Source organism: Cupressus sempervirens, chromosome 3 (genome assembly GCF_028749045.1).
Source record: "Cupressus sempervirens isolate cs-2001-9-10 chromosome 3, ASM2874904v1, whole genome shotgun sequence".
Classification (NCBI taxonomy): Eukaryota; Viridiplantae; Streptophyta; class Pinopsida; order Cupressales; family Cupressaceae; genus Cupressus; species Cupressus sempervirens.
In genome coordinates, this window is record NC_143120.1 from 975,696,721 (window position 1) to 975,719,693 (window position 22,973).

The 22,973-nt window shown below is 38.5% G+C and overlaps 2 protein-coding genes across 2 annotated transcripts in view; one reads left to right on the forward strand and one right to left on the reverse strand.

Moving 5' to 3' along the window:
- LOC149570011 (uncharacterized) overlaps positions 1 to 22,973 on the forward strand; it is a 222,596-nt gene that overhangs the window by 17,087 nt on the left and 182,536 nt on the right. The gene's annotated exons all lie outside the window — the stretch shown is intronic.
- Positions 15,355 to 18,387, reverse strand: LOC149570012 (uncharacterized). The gene is made up of 6 exons (XM_089822672.1): positions 17,817 to 18,387; positions 17,353 to 17,651; positions 16,840 to 17,237; positions 16,498 to 16,721; positions 16,185 to 16,372; positions 15,355 to 16,078 (listed from the first exon to the last, which is right to left on the reverse strand). Exons 1-6 carry the CDS (start codon positions 18,176 to 18,178, stop codon positions 15,462 to 15,464), a joined length of 2,088 nt encoding a protein of 695 aa, XP_089678798.1. The 5' UTR covers positions 18,179 to 18,387; the 3' UTR covers positions 15,355 to 15,461.

The window sequence follows — 22,973 nt, forward strand, 5'->3', positions numbered from 1 at the left end:
CTCTTTAATCCCTGAAATTTTCATCCTCTAACTCACTGTAGAAAATTAGTTAGACGGCTTGCAATATGCACCAAATTCCCAAGCAAGGCCGAGCTCCTCCTAGACCATGCCGAGTAACCAAGACCATGCCTAGCAACCAAGACCATGCCGAGCTCCATAGACCATGCCGAGTCCCATAGACCATACCGAGCTCCTAGAGCATGTCGAGCACCAATCCTCCTTCGACCGAGTACTAGTCCAAACACCCTCCAAAGCGACTACTGAGCCTCCTCCCATGAACTCCAAAGTAGTCACCAAGCAAACCCAAGATGCTCCTGCATCAATGTGTCCTCTTGCTGGTTCCTCATGCGCTTTCTTCAACACCTTTGAAATTTCCTCCTCCAGAATGCATCGCTTTAGAATTTGATTGGGTCCCATTCTGTACAGTAACCTGTTGGTCAACTGAAATGTTTGGCTCTTTAGCACCAATTTCCTTCTCTCATTCGGCGGCATCTCGCTAGGAAACTGTCTCGTCGATAGATGCTCTCCAATACGTGCGTACTAGGATGGTAGTACTACAACATGGAATAGCTGCGCGTTAGGATAATCATCATTGACTCCCTCCGGTGGCTCTCCATATTTTATCCTTGACAAGTGATCCGCACTTACATGACTTTTCCTTGGCCGCACCACAATCTTGAATGTGAACTGCAATAATAATAACCATCGACTTATCCTTCCCTGAATAATTGGCTTATTTACAATATATAGCAGTGCCTGATGATCTACATAGAATACAAATGGCATCACCAACAAATAATGTCTGAATTTTTGTACTGCGTACACCATCCCTAGCGCCTCTCGCTCTGTCGTACTGTAATTTTTCTTTGCCTTAGATAATAATCTACTTGCAAAATACACCGAATGGTCCAATCCGTGGTCACCTGTCTGCGCTAGTGTTGCTCCAACCGCATAATTTGATGCATCCACATTAACATGAAATTCCTTATCCCAGTTTGGATAGGCTAGAATTGGTGCTGTGGCCAACCTCGTTTTTAATCCATCGAAAGCTTCATTCTGCTCTGCTTCCCATTTATAAGGTTTGCCCTTGCAAGTGAGTTTGTCCAACAGGTAGGAAATCTTCGCAAAGTTTTTGATAAACCTCTGGTAGTATCCTATGTGTTCGAGAAATTATTTTACTTCTGATACATCCGTGGACGATGGCATATACAAAATTATACGAACTTTGTCTGGATCCGTCTTCAGCCTTGCTTTGTAGATGATATATCCTAATAGCTTTCCCTGTGGTACCATGAACCTGCACTTCTTTAGATTTAGTGCCAGTTTCGCCCGTCTGCATCTCTCCATACATTCTCCAAGTGCTGTTATATGTTTATCCTCTACGCTAAAGATTGATCAATCATCCAGAAATGCTTTAAAATTTTCGACAGACATTTTATCAAATATGTGTAGGATAATTCTCTAGAACGTTGCTGGAGCATTATACAGTCCGAACGACATCCTGTTGTAGGCGTATACCCCATCTTCCACAATGAATGTTGTTTTTAATTTGTCTTCTTTGGCGATGGATATCTAGTTGTATCTCAAGAACCCATCCATGAATGAATAAATCTCATGCCCCGTAACTTCTTCCAGAATGCTATCAGTGAATGGTATTGGAAATGGATCTTTGATTGTCATGACATTTAGGCATCAAAAGTCCACGCATATTCTTATCTGCGTGTTGTCTTTTTTCAGAGATATCAGTCGGTGATACCCACTCACTCGTCTACACTAAAAATCATTCCTGCTTCTAGCATCCGATCAATCTCATCCGTGACCTGTGTGGCATAATTTTTGTTCATTTGGTACGACCGCTTCTGTATTGGTACTGCACCTTCTATCAATGGTATCCGGTGGACACATAATTCTGGTGGCACTCCTTTTAAATCTTTATATGTTCAAGCAAAGACGTCTTGTACTCCATAAATATTATGAACGCTGTTGCCTTCAAAATTGGATTCCAATCATCTTCTACAAGAATATTTTTCGGATTGGCTTCATCTCCTAAGTTCATTGTTTTGATAGTAGGCTCTTCATACTTTATAGGTTTGTCATTACTAAATGTATGCACTGACGTTTCATCTACATGTGCTTCTCCCTCCTTTGCTCTGCTATACTCCTTTGGAAACTTGTTCCCTTCTTTTCCCTCCTCGACACCTAACATGTTACAGCTTAGGAAAAGCTCGTAATCCTCCATTTGCTAGTGGAGTAGGCCATTCATCAAGTCTAGGTCGTCATCATTCGACCCTCCTAATCTCAACACTCCTTCGTCTAGTTCCATTCTCTTCTTTCCTTCATCGTCACCTTCACCTTCACCTTCGGAATCTAACGACGCTGCCTCCTCACCTACCATCTGTGTGTCCAAGTCAATTATAAATCTTCAGCCTTCGCATTCCATGGATAGGGTATTTCGTTTCGAGTCATGTTTCACTTTTGCTTGCACCAACCAACCCCGTCCAAGGATAGCATCATACCCTTTTCTTTTTAGTGGAATGACCACAAAATCTAATAGAAATGGTTGCATTCCAATAGTTACTGGTTGTGCCATCAGGGTTCCCAACAGCTTGATTCCATGTTGATCCACCATGAGTAACTGAAATGTAGGTGGCCCCAACGTAGGTTATCCCAACTTTTTCCATATATCCTCTGGTAACATGTTTACGCCTAACCCGTCGTCCACAATTGTGTCTGTAAGTATAGTTCCCAGGATACCCATCTCGACTACTGTCGGATGCCTTCCCTTCGTAAGTGCTAGTAGCATTGGGTTTGCTGCAGTCGTTCCACTACTGTCCTTTCCTATTTCCTCCATTGCTTTCGGAAGTGGTGTCATATTCATATCACCGTTCGTAACTGAGGCATTGTAAGGTCATTTAATTTTATAGGGATTTCTATTTGCATTACCTGCCTTATCATGTTTTGTTCAGCCAGGTTCCTCTTTGAGGTGTGAACAGTGTCTTTTACTTGTAACTTTCCCATTTCCATCTTTTTTTCCAACTCCGTTCATGCTTGCTACAACATCTTCTTTTCTTCCTCTGCATCAGGGTACTTTGCCTTCTTAGCTTGCTCACGTGTAATGGCTAGTGCTTCCTCATCACATGTTTCGATGCTTAACAAATTCACCCCCTACTTCGGGCATTTCGAATCTTCGTGGTCCCCCGGACCACACCATCTGCATAACAACTGTGGCGTCTCCTTCTTGGTACAATCTCTGGCGAAGTGCCCTCAGAGGTTGCACGCACGACATTGTATCATCGGCCGTCCACTTAAGTCATACTGTATCCGACTCCGGTTATTATTGTTATTATTATTATCACCCCTTCCGCGCCGGTTATTGTTGGGATATCCTCTTGAGGTTGCGTCGTTATTGTATGTGCTCGTTCTTGCTTCGACAGATACTTCCTGCATCAGTAGCACCTACTAATGTCCCTTTGACTTCATATTGAACAAGTATTCCTTTATGGAATGTCCTATAATTTGGCAGATATTGAAAAATTGTTTTTTCGGGTAGAAGCCCTTTGTGTGGCCCTCCTCCTTACAGTCCGTACACCATAATCCCCCCTTCACTGAGTCAGCATTCTTTTTCAGATTTTTAAATTCCTTCATCATCCGTAGCATATCTTTCTGCAACGCTCGAACTTTCTTGCTTGATTCTTTGTTGCTGCTACTACTTTCGGATGATGAATCGTCTGAGTCCAACAATTTGTGCTTCTTCTTCTTGTTTGTTTTTTGTTCACTCTCTAGATCCATCGCCCAATTATACGCATCTGCGTTCGATGTTGGAGGTACAATCTTCATTTTCTTCTTCAGAGCCAACTGTAGCCCTTCAACAAACCATCGTTTCTTTAATTCGTCAGCCGGTGGGCTCTCCATCTTCCCCACCAACTCTTTCAGCCTTCTTGCATATACATGGATTGTTTCATTCTTTCCCTACTTTGTACTATATATTTCTGCTACAATTTCATTATCGTCCCTTAGCAGTGAGAATTCTGTTATGAACTCTTTCCTAACGTTGGCCCATGTAGTTAATTGCTGAGGATTGGCATTCGCAAACCAATCAATTGCTACACCTCGTAGGGTCGCTAGAAATTGCCGGACTCAATCATCCTCGTTCGTTACACCATTTGTTGTCCATATTGTTTCACATGTCTTGCAGTGTCTGATCGGATCTGTCATCCCGTCACCATTAAACTTCGGCAATTTCTCCTTTGGTCTTGCCATTTCTACTTTCTTTTGATTTTGTGGTACCTATTGTGTACCCGTGCTGTTCTGAGCACCCGCGTTGTTCTAAGTACTCGTGCTATTCTACACCACCATGTTGCTTTTGACAACTGCCCTACTTCCAACAACTGCGTTACTTGGTGAGAAAAGATCTTCCTCAAGCAAAGTTCTATTCTTTGCCTATATTCTTTCGTCGGGTGTATCGGGAATGAAGAGTTCACTCCACACTCATGCTCCTTCGGCACTTTGAGCCGTGCGAGTTGCTTCCTTTCCGTTCCGATTCTCTACCCTCGGCGTATACAAGTTAAGGAACTCCTCCCTTGTCTCTTCCACCAAATTCAATCATTATTGAGTCTCTTCTAGCAATTCCTCGACACTCCTTAGTCTGCTAGGTGAATGCACTCCCTTCGTCTGTGCTCCTTCACCCCCTTGGTGTCCGTTGGTAATCTACTGAAGCTTTTGTCTACGCTTCGCTTATTGTGCTAAAATTTAAACTTCTTGTGCTGTATGTATTTCATCCTTATCTTTTATCTTATTCCTATCCTTGTTAAGCAAATTCGGCATTAATCTTCATAACACTTCCTTCGTTCCAAGTTCGACTGGCAATGGCGCTAAATGTTTACCGTACAGGGTAAAAGGATACTTATTGCATGTAGTATAGCAAGATACACCACAAAACATATACTTTATTCATATATGCAACATGCACTTCAATGCTTACAATATGATTATGCTTATTACAATGATGATCCAAAGTCCCTTCCGAACGGTGTAAATATACTTTCTCGAAGGGGTGACTCAACCGTCACGCCCCCTTTCAGATACAATTCTACTCGTTGGCTACAATATAGAATTTATCGACAACATGGTCCTTACTAACTGGTGGGTGCTCCTCATCAATAGGCGGAGGGGCAAAAGACTCAACGAGAACTTGCCTCGAGAAGATGTCTCAAAATCTCTCACTTTCTGCATAGCCTCTCAAAGAGTAGATGGGTCTAGTGTCTTAAACCCACCCATGAAGTGGCTTGACCAATCCCTCCATAAATAACATCACACGCCTCCACTTAGATATGTCATAAACCATCAATGAGAACCCGTGGAACTCCTTGATGTAAGCCTCTAAGCCACCAATCGGTCTCAGCTGAGCCAACTCTCTAAAATACACCTCTGGATCCTTCCTATTGAATCTCTTTATCAAGCGGTCCACAAACTTCTGATAGGAAGAAATCTGATCATGTCATAAAGAGACCAACCCATGGTACCACCGGTCATGGGCAACTTTGTCAAGATGCAACACACCAAAATTGATAGCATCCCCCTTAGTCATCGAACACAATGCCAAATATGTGTCGAGCCTATGAACCCAAGCTCGAGCTATCACTTTACCATTGCCGTCGAAGTGCTCCAATGTCATCTTACTGGCCACCTTATGTAAATCAGTTTGTCAAGGCCTCTATCTCTCAGATGCAGGCCTACCTTTAGAATGATCTTGCTTCTGCGTTAAGAATCTATCAAAGTTAAAGTGTTGCTTGATTGCTTGCGGTAGAGCATCCCACTCCACAAAGTGTGCTAATACATCATGTGCAATGGGTGCGACCTCAGTCTCAATACTGACCAAATTTGCCTCAGGTAGCAGGAATGTGAGCCTCTGTGGCCTATCATATGTGCCAGGATGAACTATCTTGTCAACTTTGCCAACTATCAAGTCCCAGTCCTTTGCTCTAACCCTGTTGCCATCTCTTAAACTATCATCAACTCGGGACCTATGAGAACTGATAGAAGCATATCGAGCACCTCGCTCCCTACTCCAATCTCTAGGGAGTGCGATCCGCTACAACGTGTAAGAAAGCTACTGTAACACCTCGGCAACATGGTGCTGACCATGCACCAGATCCTACAATGTCTCCTGAGCTTCTCTATCCACCTTGGAACTAGTGTTAGCATCTCTGTATCGTGTATCAACTGAACCACTTGAACTACCAACACTGCTGTCGCCCATAGTACGAAACTGAATATTTGGTTCTCTATCCCTAGGAGAAGTAGGACCTCTGTGGGTATAATGTCTACCCGGAATAAACCATTGAGCCATCGTGCTGAATAATAAATCACCGAATAAAAACATTGATAATCGATGAATAATGCACTGATCACAATAATTCTGAGCGCAATTCCTACAGGCTGGTGGGAAACTGCTTTGATACCACTCTAAAGAACCTATCTGGCTCTATCTAGTTAAGCTGAAGAAATGCAAGGTGGTTTTGTTTTTTTGTTTTTTGCTTTTCTAGTGTTTTTGTATTTATATAGATAACCGAAAATGCAATGCCAAGAAACGAATTACAAGAGATAATCAAGTTTCCATTATTCAATCTCTATTATTTGCACAAATTAACAACAATTGAAAATTGGAATTGCACGAATTCAATTGATTAACAATGATAACTCGACATTATGCATAGTATGTAGTCCAAATGATGCAAGGAATAATTCATTGCTCTCTTATGTCTCCACGTGGATTCCTCAAACACAACGTAGGCCCTTGGTAACTCCTTTGAGCATTCACATAAGCAGTCTTAGTAAATCACTGTTTCTTCTAATTGAGCCGCATACCCAGACTTAGTAGCGTGGACCCCTAACTCCTCAACGCAGCCACTAAAAACATATCTACAACCCTTGGAGTTTGCTTGTAGGGTAGTAATCTTAATTGCAGACTTCAACACACATCAAATGCTGCCCAATTTATATGAACGACAACCACTAGTATCCAGTTCGAACCCCGAACATGAATCGTAGTTCCACATGAATGCAGTCCCAACACAAAGTGACTTCTCAATTATAGTATACATAGAGGAGAAGTAATCTCAATTTGCTTTACCTTAGAAGCAAATTGCAGCACAATTCAAAAAACATCAACTTTCAGAAAACCCTCACCAAATATCATAGAAAATAACAATTAGTAAGATGAAGATTCTATAGCCACCAGATTCTTCACTAAACAATCACTCCTCAACCATAGTTAATACAGAATGAGGAAGCACCAAAGATCAAAACCATTATATTGTAGTAATGGAATTGATTTCACCTAACCCCAAATTCTCACAAGAAACAATAAGAAGCAAATAGACAATTGGGTGCCTTCCTCTCACAAATGGGCTCATATTTATAACATAAATTGGCACTTAGCTTCTTCTTCACATTTTTCACTAAAGAATCTTCATCTTCACAATTTCATTTTATAACACTAAATAACATTAAGTGCCTTCATAATAATGAAGCCTCATTAATTAATTAATAAATATGAACCCATTAATTAAATACTCCATCCAATGTAGACGATGACCAACTGCTAGTGCCACCAACTACATTGTCAAATATGACTACTCAAAATAGGCTTACTAAAAATAGAAAGTACATGACCAAGACCCTCAAATCTCACTGTCAACTCACGAGGGTCATGATGATGAATGGACCTAGCCAAATGTGGGAACCTGCTAAAAATGGGGACATTACAAGTGAAAGCCCGCGCTCCACCCTCTGCGAGTAGGTATGGTGGACCACCCTCTGCGAGTAGGTATGGTGGACCACCCTCTACGAGTAGGCATGGTGGAAATGCATTCTTCTCTAGGAGAAGTTTGAGGTGAAAGCCCTTGTTCTACCCTTTGCGAGTAGGCATGGTGAAAGTCATGTGTATGATTCCATGATCTTAATTTTATGTGCTTATGAACTAACTACGGTAAATTAGGTTATGCTGAGATTACATGTTTTATGCAGTGAGAATTTTATCATTGACATCTTTGGTTGCAGTTGTGTGTGCCTATTATATTAAAGATTTAGGTCATGCTGAGATAACATGTTTTATATAGTGAGAATTTTATCATTGACATCTTTGGTTGCAGTTGTTTGTGCCTGCTATATTAAAGATCTCTCTTGCTAAGAGGGAGTGTTGAAGATTGTGACATGTTATGTGTCATGCGAAGAGGCATGCATTTGGAAAAATGCAAAGACCTGTTTAAGAAATTGAAGAGACTTTCAGTTGTAAGATGAAGAGTCTCTCAATTCTCGATATATATTGTATTTAGTGGAAAGCATTGTCCTCAAACATTCTATCAATAAAATAATATTTTTCTAGTGTGGTTGGGTTTTTTCTTTCACATGGAAGGGTTTTCCCAAGATAAGTCGCTATGTCTTTTTGTGCCAGTTTTTTCTACTTTTCATATTGCTGTTTATCTATATTTCTGGGCTAAACATTAACACAACTTGATGTTGGATAACATAGGTTTTACTCCATGTAAGCAGATACATCAAGATAAAATTGAAACCACATTTTTGAGGAAAATCACCATACGGTTTTTGTCGATATATATTGTATTTAGTGGAAAGCATTGTACTCAAACATTCTATCAATAAAATAATATTTTTCTAGTATGGTTGGGTTTTTTCTTTCAAGTGGAAGGGTTTTCCTAGGATAAGTCGCTGTCTCCTTTTGTGCCAGTTTTTTCTACTTCTCATATTGCTGTTTACCTATATTTTTGGGCTAAACATTAACACAACCTGATGTTGGATAGCATAGGTATTACTCCGTGTAAGAAGAGACATCAAGATAAATTGAAACCGCATTTTTGAGGAAAATCACCATACGATTTTTGCTGATGAGTACTATGCCCCAAAACAGACTGCAAGATTCATCGAGAACTTTTGTAGATGAACACTATGACTCAAAATAAACTACAAAAAGGTACAATTTTTAGTAGAAAAATTGGATAAACCAAACATGATTTTTGAGGTGAAAATTTGTTCAAAACCATACGGATTAGAGAATACAAAACTCCATTTTTGTGGAGAAAACAACAAAAAACAAATAATTTTTGGGGATAGAATTAATAAAACCCAACAGATAATTTTTGAGATTTTTTTTATTAAAACCCAACAGATAATTTTAGAGGAAAAAATTATGAATACCCACAAGAGAAACCTTCATGTGGCAAAACACGAGACTTCTTGTGGGAAAACATGTGCAAGAACATGCAACTCACAAAATGAACATGTAAGCAACATGAAACTCACATGCAACCTTCAAAAATTAGACTTTTGTTCAAACTAGGAAATCGCGCAATCAAAACCCTCGACCAGGCTCGTGATTCTCAACAGAAGTCTTTGAAGACAAACCACAATTTTTTAAAAAAATACCTCCAAAAAAATGAAAAACAAATTTCTAGAAATAATTCCAGATTAAAGAGACTTAAATTTTCCTCAAATAATTCACCAAATATAATGAAATCTCATCAACCTACTTTTATACCATGTTATTGTAAATTGATGTTGTATTAAACAAAGAAGATGAAATCTCCTTATAGAGATTTACAAAGACAATGTTTTTAAAAGATAAGATAAATTTATCAATGTCCAATAGGAGACCATAAGGGTTTAAGGGACTGGAGAACTACAACAAGGCAACAACATGTAGTAGGAGCACCAAATGGTGACTACGAAAGGAGAAAAGAAGAAAACATAAGAACAAAACTAGAAAGGACTAAGTACTCCTCATAGACGAGAAGTAGGCCAAAACCAAGGGATAGGGTCATGGGTGAGGCTGTGTCGCAGAACGTCTGGAGGGGCCACGGGAAGAAGGTCAAAGGTGCTAAGTGCGTCCCCTGTGAGGCCTCATAGATTTGGTGTGGTAAGAAGAAGCATGGTGGGGAGGTTGCTTCTTCCCCTGGGCAGGAGACCTAGGCATGAAGAAAGCGGTGATGAGCTAGTCAGAGATCTGCCTCGATGGAAGCAAAGACATCAAGGTATGATCATGAAGCCACAAGGTCTCCTGGAGATATAAGGCAAGTTACCACTGATCAGTGTAGCTGAAGGAGGAGAGGGACTTGCACTCTTTGAATAAGTAGTGGAACCTCCCTTTGATCTCATAATAAGTGGGGCATTGAAAGATAAAATGAGTCTCAGACTTCGCCTCCCCAAGGGAGCAAAGATGACAATTCCTATGGTGAACAATTTGAATATGTAGCCGATGAGAGCTCACCCTAAACAACCCTAGAGAGATATGAAGGGCATGAGTCCAATGATGAGTGAGGTACCAAGGGTGCACAATAATCCCGTCTCGAATTGTCATGTAGTACTTAGCATAGAAAACCATCCTCAAGCAGAGCCCCTCCAGAGGGTTACTCCATTTCGTAATAATATACTGCCTGTAGATATCAAGTCTGATGTGCTCATTCAACTCCTACTGGGAGAGAAGGAGGTGAGATGGGGCATCCAAAGAGAACTGAAAGGGGGCAGGCATCCATCGCAATCCCAATCGAGCCTAGAGGAGGAGAGACCTAGGTAAACCAATAACAGACCCTGTTGGCAGGATCAGACTCAATAACCATCTTGGAAGAGCAGTAAGCAAGGTAAGAATATCTGTGATAACCCTGAGTAGAGTCCGTGAAGCCACAAAGCCGATGGAGAAACCAAACCAAATCACAGATAGTTCCAAGTCTAAAAGGATGAGCACCAAACTCGGCCAAGTTAATATTGTGGGGAGTGGTGCTGAAGGAGGGTCTAGACTCTCTCGATCGAAGCCCAGTCAGACTCAAGGAGAGAGGACCCCCACACACGAGTCATAGAGGATAGTAGGCCTGACCAAGGAGTCCAGGAGAGACAACTTGGTTGTGGTGTCTAAAACACTGTCTCTCAAGCATAGCAAAGGAACCGAGACCCTTATTCATTTGGGGCTGCATGATTGGTCCATATTGAACTGGGGACCAGAGAACTTAACCCCCAAATAAATAGGAGGATGTGATCTCAACCTCCTTGCCCTGAAAATATAAATGGAGATGCGAGGTCTTCAGGCAGTTGAAGACCATCACCCGGGTCTTACCCAGGTTCACAACTAATTCCCATGAGTCAAACATGAACTAAAGACTAACTAGATGACCATTAAAGAATCATTATAATCTTCTAATAACCTCATGGTTGGTTACAGCAAATTGACCAATAGATTGGAAGTCTAGTCATTCCACATAATTGCCAATTTCAATTTATGAAAGATTATTCACAAAATATGTTATTACCCATTTATTAAACACTACATAGCACATACATATTTGTGCATACCTTAATTGAACAATAATGCTACAGCCTGCAATAAACAATGATTTACTGATCTGATTACTTATATATATGTGTTAGGGTCTGATCTGCTTTTATATTTCTTTATTCTTCATACACTTCTTATAATTGCATAATGTATTTCTTTGACTCTACTCTTATTTCCTTCACATCAGCTAGCTGGTGTATATCTGTTTTGTTTATTTATCTTGCACACCCCCTTCACCATAATTCCCAAACGTCATTTTTATGTTCAAATTTCTCTTAAGAAATGTGACTTTCCTTGATAGACACAATGCTTCTCAATAGATATGCCTTCCTCAAGGGAAGTGACTTTTACAAACACATACTCTTTCATTTAAACATAATCCAAACACATTGGCCACACCCTTTTTAAATTCACACAGATCACACCTTTGCAAATATTAATATCTCTAATATAAATCACCACCTTTTATTATTGCCACATATATAATGTAAATCACATCTTTTCATTTTTCGTTAACAAATCACCAACTTTATCAAGTTTTACTTAACTTAGTAATTGCTTTTGTTCTAGCTGTTTAATTACTGCATGTTTGAAAAAATAGAGAACTACCTTAATATATTGCTGATCATTGTTGCATTTTAGTGAATAGATATGCTTTCCCATTTCATGAATACCAGTCGTAGCTTTCTCTTCATTACTCCCAAGTAATAGTCTTTGCTAGACGAGGCTGCTAGCATTTATAATGAATGTTTTTTGTCTTTTCTAAAGAGATTGTTGTTTTGTTTTCTTCATTGGGAATCATTGCCTTAATAATAGTCCTTTGATATATGTTAATTGCTACAGTTGCGGTGCATGAAAAACTTTCTTTGCTCACCTAGATATTATCTATTAAGAAAATTGTGAAGTCTTGAGGCAAAATGTTTTTTTTAAGGCATTGATATCCTTCTTGGCAGGGGCATGATAGTCTTAATATAATAAAACCCTATTTTACCCCAAACTTCTTGAACGGGGACAACAAGGGGGACAGCTATGTAAAAAATAAGGAAAATTTAAATATATTGAGAATTTTAAATATCCATATGATAAATAAAACATGCACACACACATTTAAAAACCTTAATATATAACATTTGTATGACTTTCAAATTAGAAAACTCAATCTTTAATTCAAACTGCCTTTAGAAGTCATCGACAATGTGCATGTGATATTAAAACATAGCATACAAGTTGCAACAAAAAGCCCAAAGGCTACAAGTTCACTTTACACTGGTACCCCTAATGTGTATCTCTCAACATTGTATCAAAATTAGTCCTTGGAGTCATTTCTAGTGTGAGGGCTTCTCTCATGTAACAAAATACCAATCAATCCCTCTAGTCCCTCCTCCTTATCAACTTTGGCAGTGTCTTTGAGATCAACATTCCACCATAAGCTAGCTCTAGCTTATTGATACTTTGGATTTTGCCAATCTTGAAGTTGAAGAGTTTCTTCTCTTGTCTAGAGGTAAGTCTATTTCTCTTGATGGAGTGGATAAAACCATATGCATGTTGGATGAATATTTTGCAATTGATAGTATTTTAATCAATTGCAAAATAGTAGATTCAACCACAAAATGTGAGAAATAGTCTCTCCTATTTACAAAGGAAGGCTCCCTCTGTTTATTGCTACTGAAAACAATTAACACCTAACTAGGATCTAAGCGTATGTACACTAAACTAATCAATGGGGCGCTATATTCACCATGTTCTCTTTCTTTTCTAATACACATTCTTTCTTCATTGTATCCTCCTTTTAGGAAAGATGTTCCTCTCTTACAATATATTTCAAGTACAATCTAGTAGAGTTAGTAAACAAGAAGCTTACAGAAGCTCAAAGACTTTCCATGACTTCTTATGTGAATTTAGAAACAGAGATGGAATACACGTGCAACTCAAAGACTGCAACACATATTACACCTTAAATGCACAAATGTAAAAGGAAAAGCATCACAAAGACTACAAGCTAACTCTTAGCTCAAGCAAATGACACTAGCTTCAAAAGTAATAAGCAACACAAAGACTATAGATCAAGTTTGAAAACATAACATAAACTCTAAACACAATGAGTAGCTCAAGGACCACCAGATTAGGTTTAAATCACCTTTAAGAAACACCACAAGACTCACAATCAACTCTAGATAATATCATCACACAACAACTTGTTCCAACATAAAGTTTGAAAGCAACTTGCCTCTTTTATACATTGCAATTTGACTTACATCTAAAATCAAAGTTTTAGATTGTTTTCCAAACTGGCAAAGTTTTTGTTCCATTCCAAAAGATTCTCTATTTACAATTAGCCCTCTCATATTTATAGAAAAGAGGCTATGAGAAAAAGGTGGGTGAATCCTAACTAACTATTGACTTATTCAACATTATAGTCCTAATCTATTTCACCTTGTAATGTGATCACACACAATCACATTTTACAACTTTGCATGTAATATGTCAAGACTGAATTACATAATGCATGACAAAATCAAACTAAGTGTTTGAAGACACAACTTTAATTACATCATCCTTCGTCAAATAAGTCTTCATGTAGCTCCATGATGGTCCGTTCTTGGAGTCTTCAAGTTCTGAGGCATGAATCAGAGGATTTGAAATGGAGTTGCAATGATGGATTTTGAGATTTTCCATGATGGAACATGAACCAGACACAAATTGTGAGACAGCGGAGAAAAATTCCAACAAGACAAGAAAAAGGGGGAAAAATGATTGAAAATGGATGAGTTGCAATTCAGGTCTTGGGAATCAATTTGCAAATGCACAAAGGGATTACATAAGTTCATTGTTGTCATCAGGTCTAAAAGTCCTGATTTGAAGCATATATAATCAAGGAGAAGTCATTTTGCAGTTGGGACTAAAAGTTTCAATTGCAATACAGATAGAAGTTGGGAATAAAAGTTTCGATTGCAATACAAACTGCAGTCAGGACGAAAAGTTCTGACTGCAATGCAAATTATAGTCAAGACTAAAAGACAAAGTTTTGACTGCAATAGAGATCGCAGTCAGGGCTTAAAGTCCAATTGCAAAACACTTTAGATCCAAATCGCAAGTAACAATGCAAACTTGCTTGAAATGGAGGATATAAATGCCAAAATTGCAAGCAATCTTATAAAACTAACTAAAAAAAACTATTAAAATGAAAATCAAGGACTTAAACCTTTGATGTCAAACAACATGACCATCAAACCACTTGAGAATACGTGGATTGCATCTCAATAAGCTTGCCATAGAGGGCATAGGCTATGATTTTGGACAAAAAATTGTAGGGTTTGTCCTCTGATTTTGCCAAGCTGAAATTAGAGACAACAATAGGCTCTTTCTTGGGAACTTCTTTCTTTAATTCTTTGAAATGATGAAAGGAGTAAAATCCAAATCTGTAAGTGCCTTCATCTATTCCATTGGGCTAGAGAGTCGAGCAACAAAGAAACAAAAATGCAACAAGAATGATGCAACTGATTGAAACAACCTACTAAAAACAACACTTGACTTTGTGTAACTGCACTTATTGGAAAGGAAGGACTAACCTATTCGGACTAAACAACAATGGAAACCTTTTCAAATGAGACCATTCACTGGATCATCAAAGAAGTGTTGTGACCTTTCACACCATCATTCCATTGCAAATGGGGACCCCATTTTTTTCCTCGTAGTCATTAGGTTAGGTAGTTTTTACCATAGATGTAAAAATCGCCTGAGGAGATTAATCGCCTAGGCCTGAAAAAGTTTAATCGGGAAAAATCGGGAAAAAATCGGGGAAAAAATCGGGAACTAAAAAACCACTAAATTTTAATAAAAAAATGCGATTTTTTTACAGAATTCAATGTTTTTTTGCATCTAATGACTTAATTACTAACAATACATAAGAAACAATCATGTTTAGATATATATCAATGCAAAAAGAGTTATTAATTGGTAAATTACTAACAAGTAAGTAGTGACAAGTTGTAAATTACTAACAACTAACAAGTTCACAACACATGAGAAGTATTCTCATAAATAAAGTGTCAAATGTAAAGAGTTCAAATAAGCACATCAACATGACTACAAATAAGTACAAATGTCAAATACAGGACTACATCTTCCTCTTCCCAGTCACTTTACTAGCGAGTGCGGGAGAGGGTAAAGCTCTAGAACTAGAACCCCGCAGGGTTTGTGCCCGTGTCTGTGTCTGTGCCAATGCAGGAGATGGTGTAGCTATAGAACTAGATGTCGGTATCTCCACATTCGCTGCGCGCAAGATGTCAAGGTCCTCTGCAGTAAGCTCAATGTCATCATCCTCATCATCGCCCTCCTCGATGTCATCCAAATCGATGTCATATCCAGTTCTACCCCCTTCCTCCTTCGCAGCCTCCTCCACGGCCTCCCTCTCCAAATTGGAGATGTCCTCCTGTGTAAATAAGGGAGCCTGCTCTTGTGCCGTCCAATCATAATAAGGATCTATCTCATCCAAATCGATTGGCCCAGGCGGATCTTGTTGCGCCTTTTTCATGCGCAATTTAAGATTATATTGCACATAGACCATGTCATTCATCCTCTTTTGGGACAACCTGTTTCTCTTTTTTGTGTGGATGGCCTCAAACAAACTCCAGTTGCGCTCACAATGTGATGCGCTACAAGGCTGTGATAGGATTCTGAGAGCAAATTTTGCAAGATTTGGAGTGCTTGCACCCCAAGTGGTCCACCAAGCCACTGCATCACAAAAATTGTACAAGTTAGAAAATACTAATAGACAACAAAAAATGAAACATAAATATTAATTTAGCATTTGAGATTCAGAAGTTTGCAAATGTATTACCTGGGGTTTGTGTAAGCCTTGCTCTCTTGCAGAGAGAAGTGGAGAACACCTTGCCTCCTGCTGAAGTGAAGATCTCCTGCTCAGCGATGATTTTATCTCTTGTTTCCTCGCTGGTTACCATCTTTTCGACGCACTCACTTAGGCCTCTGATGACCTCTCCATCAGGATCTGCATATGTACCATCAGCTCTAAAACCAAAAACCAAAAACAAATAAGTCTTCCAATTTTAGTACACACCCAACACCCTACGAAAGCAAAATGAACTCAAGTCTTTGTTAACTTAAATTTGAGTAAGAATGAGCTTACAGTATACCTAAAACGTGGGTTGAGGAAATATCCTGCTGCATGAATGGGTTGGTGAAGCTGATTATTCCACCTTCTATCAATGATCTGCCAAATGGGTTCATATTTGATGCTTTCCCCCTTGTAGTAATTTTTGACAGATTCTTTGGCCTTGTCCATGGCCTCATATAGTTCACCCATTGGCGTTTGGTCTCCATCAACCAAACGCAAAACTCTGACTAAAGGCTCAGACACCTGCAATATAAATTTGAAATTAGTTGACAAGTTACAAAATTATTATTTACTTGAGTTACAAACTTAGTATGTTATAAAGTTGTAAAGTGCAAACTAAAACTTAAAGTTTTGTAGTTACCTTTACTATTTCATCAGCCTTATCTTCAAAATATTTATCAAACACAATCCGCACAACATTCTCTCCTTCACTCTTCTTTGAAAATGTGGAAGCAAGCCATTTTTTGGAAACAAACATTTGCTTCAAAGAAGCCAAATTATCGAGAATGCTTTGCAATGTCAAAAAAATCGTTGCAAACCTTGTGACGGCAGGCCTGACAATTTCTTTGCCATCAGTGTGCTCTCTCATCAGGCTAAGGACCCATGGGTGATTGTATATGTATTTTGTCACCCGCCTTGCATCCTCCACAATTGGAGTGACCCACTCAAGTTTGCCCATGTCCTCCAAAAGAAGGTCAAGGACATGTGCTGCACACGGGGTCCAAGAGAGAGTGGGGTGCCTCTGCTGTAGGAGTTTTCCTGCCAATTGTAAAAGCAAATACTAATTAGTTTCCAACTTTTCAAATATATCAAACTATTAAAAATTCTTGTTGTGAAATTCACAATGCACATGCAACATAAAATTACGGTTTACCTGCTGATACATATGCAGCAGCATTGTCTGTGATGATTTGCACCACATTTTCAATGCCAATCTCTAAGACCATATTCTCCAACATCAATGCTAATGTCTGAGCATTTTTTACCTTGTTGGAGGCATCGATTGATTTCAGGAACACCACATTATCATTACAGCAGGCCAAAAAATTAATTATGGTCCTGCTCTTCCCATCCGTCCACCCGTCAGAAAGAATGGTGCAACCAAATTTTGTCCATTCTTGTTTCTGTTCCTCAACAAATGCTTTGGCCCTCTCAACAGCATTTCCAATAAGCCTACAAAAACAAAATTTAGTTATGTCTTAGATTCTTAGTAATTTAAAATTGATTTAGACTTTAGTAATCAACATTCTAATTTCTAGATAAATTAATTAAAATTTAGAACTAAGTAAAAAGTTAAAAATTAAAAGGAAATCGAGTGTAATAAAATTATTCGCTTACCTGCCACCCAACACAAAACGAGAAGGGGACTTGTACCCCTTTCCTGCAACTGTCAACCCTGTGGCCAAAGCCTCCCAATAGGGACTGTCAACAACACTAATAGGAAGGTTGTTGAAAACCCAGAAATCTGCTAGTGCATTGTCCAACTGGTCATGGACCTCCTTATTCCATCTAGTGGCCTCTAATGAAGGTTGTGCACCAGGTGTGTGCCTCGTCACAAAATAGCTCCCTATCCCAGAAGCACCTGCTGATCCTGATGGTGCGGAAGTGCTAGGAGGTGTAGGAGTGGGAGTGGGAGTGGAACTCGTGAAAGAAAAAACACCCTGTTTGCGGACACGCGGCCCACGATAAGAGCCAGCCATGCTCTCAATGGCTGCCTCCTCCTCCTGAACATCAACGAAACTGCCCTGGGTCTCTGCTATGGCTGCCCTGACATGCAATTTATTCCGCTCTCTTTGCAATTTTTTTTGCTCTCCAGCTGCGAGCAAGGCATTTGCAAACCTTTTTATTTCTTCTGTTGTATTCTCACAAGGATTTGTATCATGTTTTGAGATCCCTGCGATGTGATATTTGAACCGTTAAATGCCCCCGGATATTACTTTTTCACATCGAATGCAAATCACTTTGGTTGGTTCATCAGGTGCTTCATAGGCATATTTCCATGCTTGATCTCTCGCATTCTTTGGCCTGGTGCCAATGTAGCCTGAGGGGCATGGAGTCAATGGCCATTTGTCTGCCATTTAAAACTGCTGCGGGCTGCCTACACATACAAATTTTTAAAAAAAACTATAAATAAATTATAACAAGATCAAAATTAACAGTTAAACAAAGAATTCAAGCAACATTCCAATAACAACACCAATAAATTGAAATCCAAATAACATTCAAACAAACTAGCTGCTAGGGTTTCAAATTTTTTTATTTTAGCATAAATTCGATCTAGAATGGAAAAAAATGCAAATGAATGCATTTAATCTTGCTTACATTCATCAAATGCATTCCTAACTAATTAGGAATGTATTTTTATCCATTTACATGCAAGAAAAAAAAATACAATCTCTTGCAAAAACAAAAAACAAAGATTCAAATCACTTACCTAGTAACGAAGAAATCGAATCAAAAGGCCTCCAAATGCACTTGATTCTGCCTATTTCTTGCCAAGAACTCCTTCTCTATCCTCTCCTCTCCAAAACACCCTAAGCAATGTAAAAACATAATGAAAAAAACGTGTTTTTTCGTCACTTTATGTGACTGCCGGGCGCGAGCGATTTTTTGCAAAAAAATTGCGATTTTTAGGCGATTTTTTAGGCGATTAATCTGCGATTTTTTGGAAAAAATCTGCAAAAAAAAATCGCAATTTTTGGGGCGACTAAATCGCCGGCCCCAAAAAATCGCGATTTTATCTCGTATCGCCGATTAATCGGCGATACTCACATCTATGGTTTTTACCATTAAGTTTGCCAGTTCAGAGCTTTAAAAGAGTGACAGGTGACAGAGAAATCAAGTGGCCAAGTTGTGATTTTAAAGTAGGAATGTTAAAATTGAATTTTGTCAGGGTTATGTAATAATGTGTTGAATGTAAAATCCTAAGTGTATTTAAATTTTGGCTAGTTAATTTGTTCAAAGTTCCATATAAAGGCATATTCCATGCATAAGAGCATGAAATGAGACAGTCATGTAGCAGTGGGAAATGCAATAATCAAGAACACTACTAAACAATGATGCAATGCTGCTCAACACAGTAATGGTTACACAAAGTCTAAAAAGTAATCAGGTATCAAGCAAAAGGGGCACAAAGAGCATAAGGACAACATAATGCCTAGTATCAAGTGTGCACAGTTAGGTGCATGTAATAGTGGGAAATGCAGTTATAAGGTGTTAGCAAACAGATTTGTTCTTCAACAATAAATAAATAGATTAACTCCAAATTGTCAGCCGATTGGATGGTCCCGGCGGTGTTTCTGTAGCCGATGGAATGATTGTCATCGGTGTTTTGTATTTTGTAGCCGACGGGTAAATAGTACAGGTAAAGTAAATGAATGCATACAAACAATGGAACAGAATAGTAGAATTATATTCGCACATGCCAGACATACATTATGCTTTATAAGAGTATGATAGTAGAAGATTTACAATGATCCCAGATGGGATATAAATACTATCCGCCGAACCTTCTCGGAGGAGTTTGTTGGCCACGAACATTATGTCCGCTACAAACTATTTACCCGTCGGCTACAAAATACAAAACACTGACGACAATCATTCCGTCGGCTACAGAAACACTGCCAGGACCATCCAGTCGGCTGACACAAATGCCTAGAAAGAAGAACAAAACGTACTAACAGTTGGATGCGTTATCATTAATTGATATCTCCTTTGAATTGAGAGGTACAACTCCGTCTTAAGATTTGCAATGTATAAAGAACTTGATATGTCTTTAACCAGAAGACATTAAGGCATACTGACATCCATCCATAAACATGGAATGAATGCGGTTGCTAAATTTACCAACTTAAATAGAGAGAAAGACGAACAAACAACCACAAGACTACCTATTCACTCCTTCAAGTTATAGAGGAAATAAGAGATGGTAAACATCTTATTCTGCAACACATGAGTATGTGAACCAAATGATTACATACAACACATACTTGATACAATAATTGAAGAGGATATTCAGAAGCGCGAAAAAGATAACCACATGATTAATCTTAATTAGGAAAAATAAATATACAAACCACATGATCTGTGACATAAACTCATCCTAATTTCTAAGTATGACAAAACAACCACATGATTATTTTGTGTCCTTCCATTACGATAAAAAAATGCAGAAAACATAAAATAAATTCTCCCCCCTCTATTACAATCAACATCAATATATTCTACCCCTTGTAGCCACAAGACTCCCGAAAAATCAGAATACCAAGTTCCCCCATCTTTTTCCAATAAGTAATCTTTGTTGGAAGTTTCTGGTTTCTTGTCCATAATTGATTCTTGAAAACTGAATACTTTCTTAAGTTTTAATAGAACTTTTATAAACCCCCTTATAATATTTGGTCATGAAAACCATACATTACTTTAATATCTCCAGCATTATAAATGATATTTAATTAAACATTTGGGCTGACATGCATATGGGCATGTGGCCACACTTCATTTAAAATTTTAAACAACACTTTGTATCATGTCAAAATAAAGTAATCCACATAGGATTATTGCCACCTGGACTCTTATACACCATAGGCAAATAACTTATTGTGTTCTCAATAATTTCATTCCCATTGAAATGGAGTTGTCATTTCCAACATATCTTCTGTCAAAATAAGAGGTTGCTGGTCTATTTGATTGACCTGCACATAGACGGTTATAACTTTTGAATCCGAGCATATTTTGAAAATCGTACCGTTGATTATTTAGAAAATTTGATTTTGGACAACATATCCAAAAATCAGAAAGATTCAATGGTGGAGCTAAAAGTTATGCCCCCCGCATTGAGACCCATTTTTTATTTTTTAGAAAATCTGTTGTTACAGGTTGCTGCTGTTAAAATTGAACAATTTGAACCTGCGAACCTGAACCTGCACATTCTGAACTTGTGAACTTGAACCTGTGAATCTGAACTTTTGAACTATGATGATTCTGAACTACATTCATGGTTCAGGGATCTTGAGTCACATTTGGATTTTGAAGCTGAACTTGGATCTACACTTCCGAACAAGTGAACTTGAACTATGTGGTTCGAGGTTCAAGTTCAATATGATAACTTGCTGACCTGAAAGTTTGAAGAACAATTTTGAATTGTTGGACCAGCTGAGTTTTTGAATTGCTGAACTCTTGAACCTCGAACCTGAATCAGTGAACTTGAACTTTGAACCTTGAACTTTCAGATTTGGGGTTCAATTCCAACATCTCTTCCCAATGCTTCTGTTATAAAATGTGAACATACAAAGTGGTTATTAGCAAAAACTGATATAAATATGGGGAGAATTGGGCAGATCCTTTCTCAGGCTTGATTTAAATTTTTTTAAAACTGGGGTGCCAAAGACAAGGCAACATAAGGAACACTACTGAATAATGATGAAACAATGATACAAAGCTGCTCAATGCAGTAATGGTTACAAGTCTAAATAGCAATGAGGTGCCAAGCAAAAGGGGCACAAAGAGCATAAGGACAGAATAATGCCCAGTATCAAGTGTGCAGGTCAAATTACAGTGCCATGAATTAAAGGCTAAAACACATTGTAACATGCTATTTCAATCAGAGACAATGATATAAGAATGGAAACATCTATATAATGAATAATGCATGTACAACAATGTAAGGAAAGTATGATGCAATGACAATGCTATTTAATGTCGGATCTGAGAAATGTCTAGATCATGGATACAAAGATGTTGCGATCTTTAATGGCGGCAAAATCTTATGAAGATGCATGGACAACAATGTCCTATAGAATCATGACATGCAATACTGCTATATTCTGTTAAAATCAGTCATACACTTCAAATGTTTGGACAGCGATCCAATGAAGCATAACAAAGACAGAAGGTTTTTATACTGTCCAAATTACAGCATAATGTCATGATTGGCAGAGATCTTTCAGCCAAGGCACACAAGACAACAAAGCCTTAAGAAATGGAGTTAAACAACATTGCTTATTCAAGGTGTGCATTATATAAATTATAATGAATAATGCATGTACAACAATCTAAGGAAAGTATGATGCAATGACAATGCTATTCAATGCCAGATCTGAGCAATATCTAGATCATGGACACAAAGATATTGCGATCTTCAATGGCGGAAAAATCTTATTAAGATGCACGGAACAATGTCCTATAGAATCAAGACATGCAACACCAGTATACTCTGTTAAAATCAGTCGTACACTTAAATTGTTTGGACAGTGATCCAATGAAGCATAACAAAGACATAAGGTTTTTGTACCGTCCAAAGTACAGCATAATGTTACGAGTGGCAGAGATCTTTCAGCCAAGGCACAAAAGACAGCAAAGCCTTAAGAAATGGAGTTAAACAACACTGCCTATTCAAGGTGCAAAATGAGGCATGAGACAATAGCTCGGTGAAAAATGTCAGTAGATTGATGACTCCAAATGATCTCAACTTGAAAGCAATTATATCAGTCAAAGGGA

Bases quoted from the DNA above. Each gene is read 5' to 3' on its own strand.
- LOC149570012 (XM_089822672.1), bottom strand. From the start codon at position 18,178: ATGGCTGGCTCTTATCGTGGGCCGCGTGTCCGCAAACAGGGTGTTTTT. The intron at 17,238-17,352 runs GTAAACCGTAAT...TACAATTGGCAG, and splicing joins TGCTGCATATGTATCAGCAG to GAAAACTCCTACAGCAGAGG. The intron at 16,373-16,497 runs GTATACTGTAAG...TTTTGGTTTTAG, and splicing joins TTCCTCAACCCACGTTTTAG to AGCTGATGGTACATATGCAG.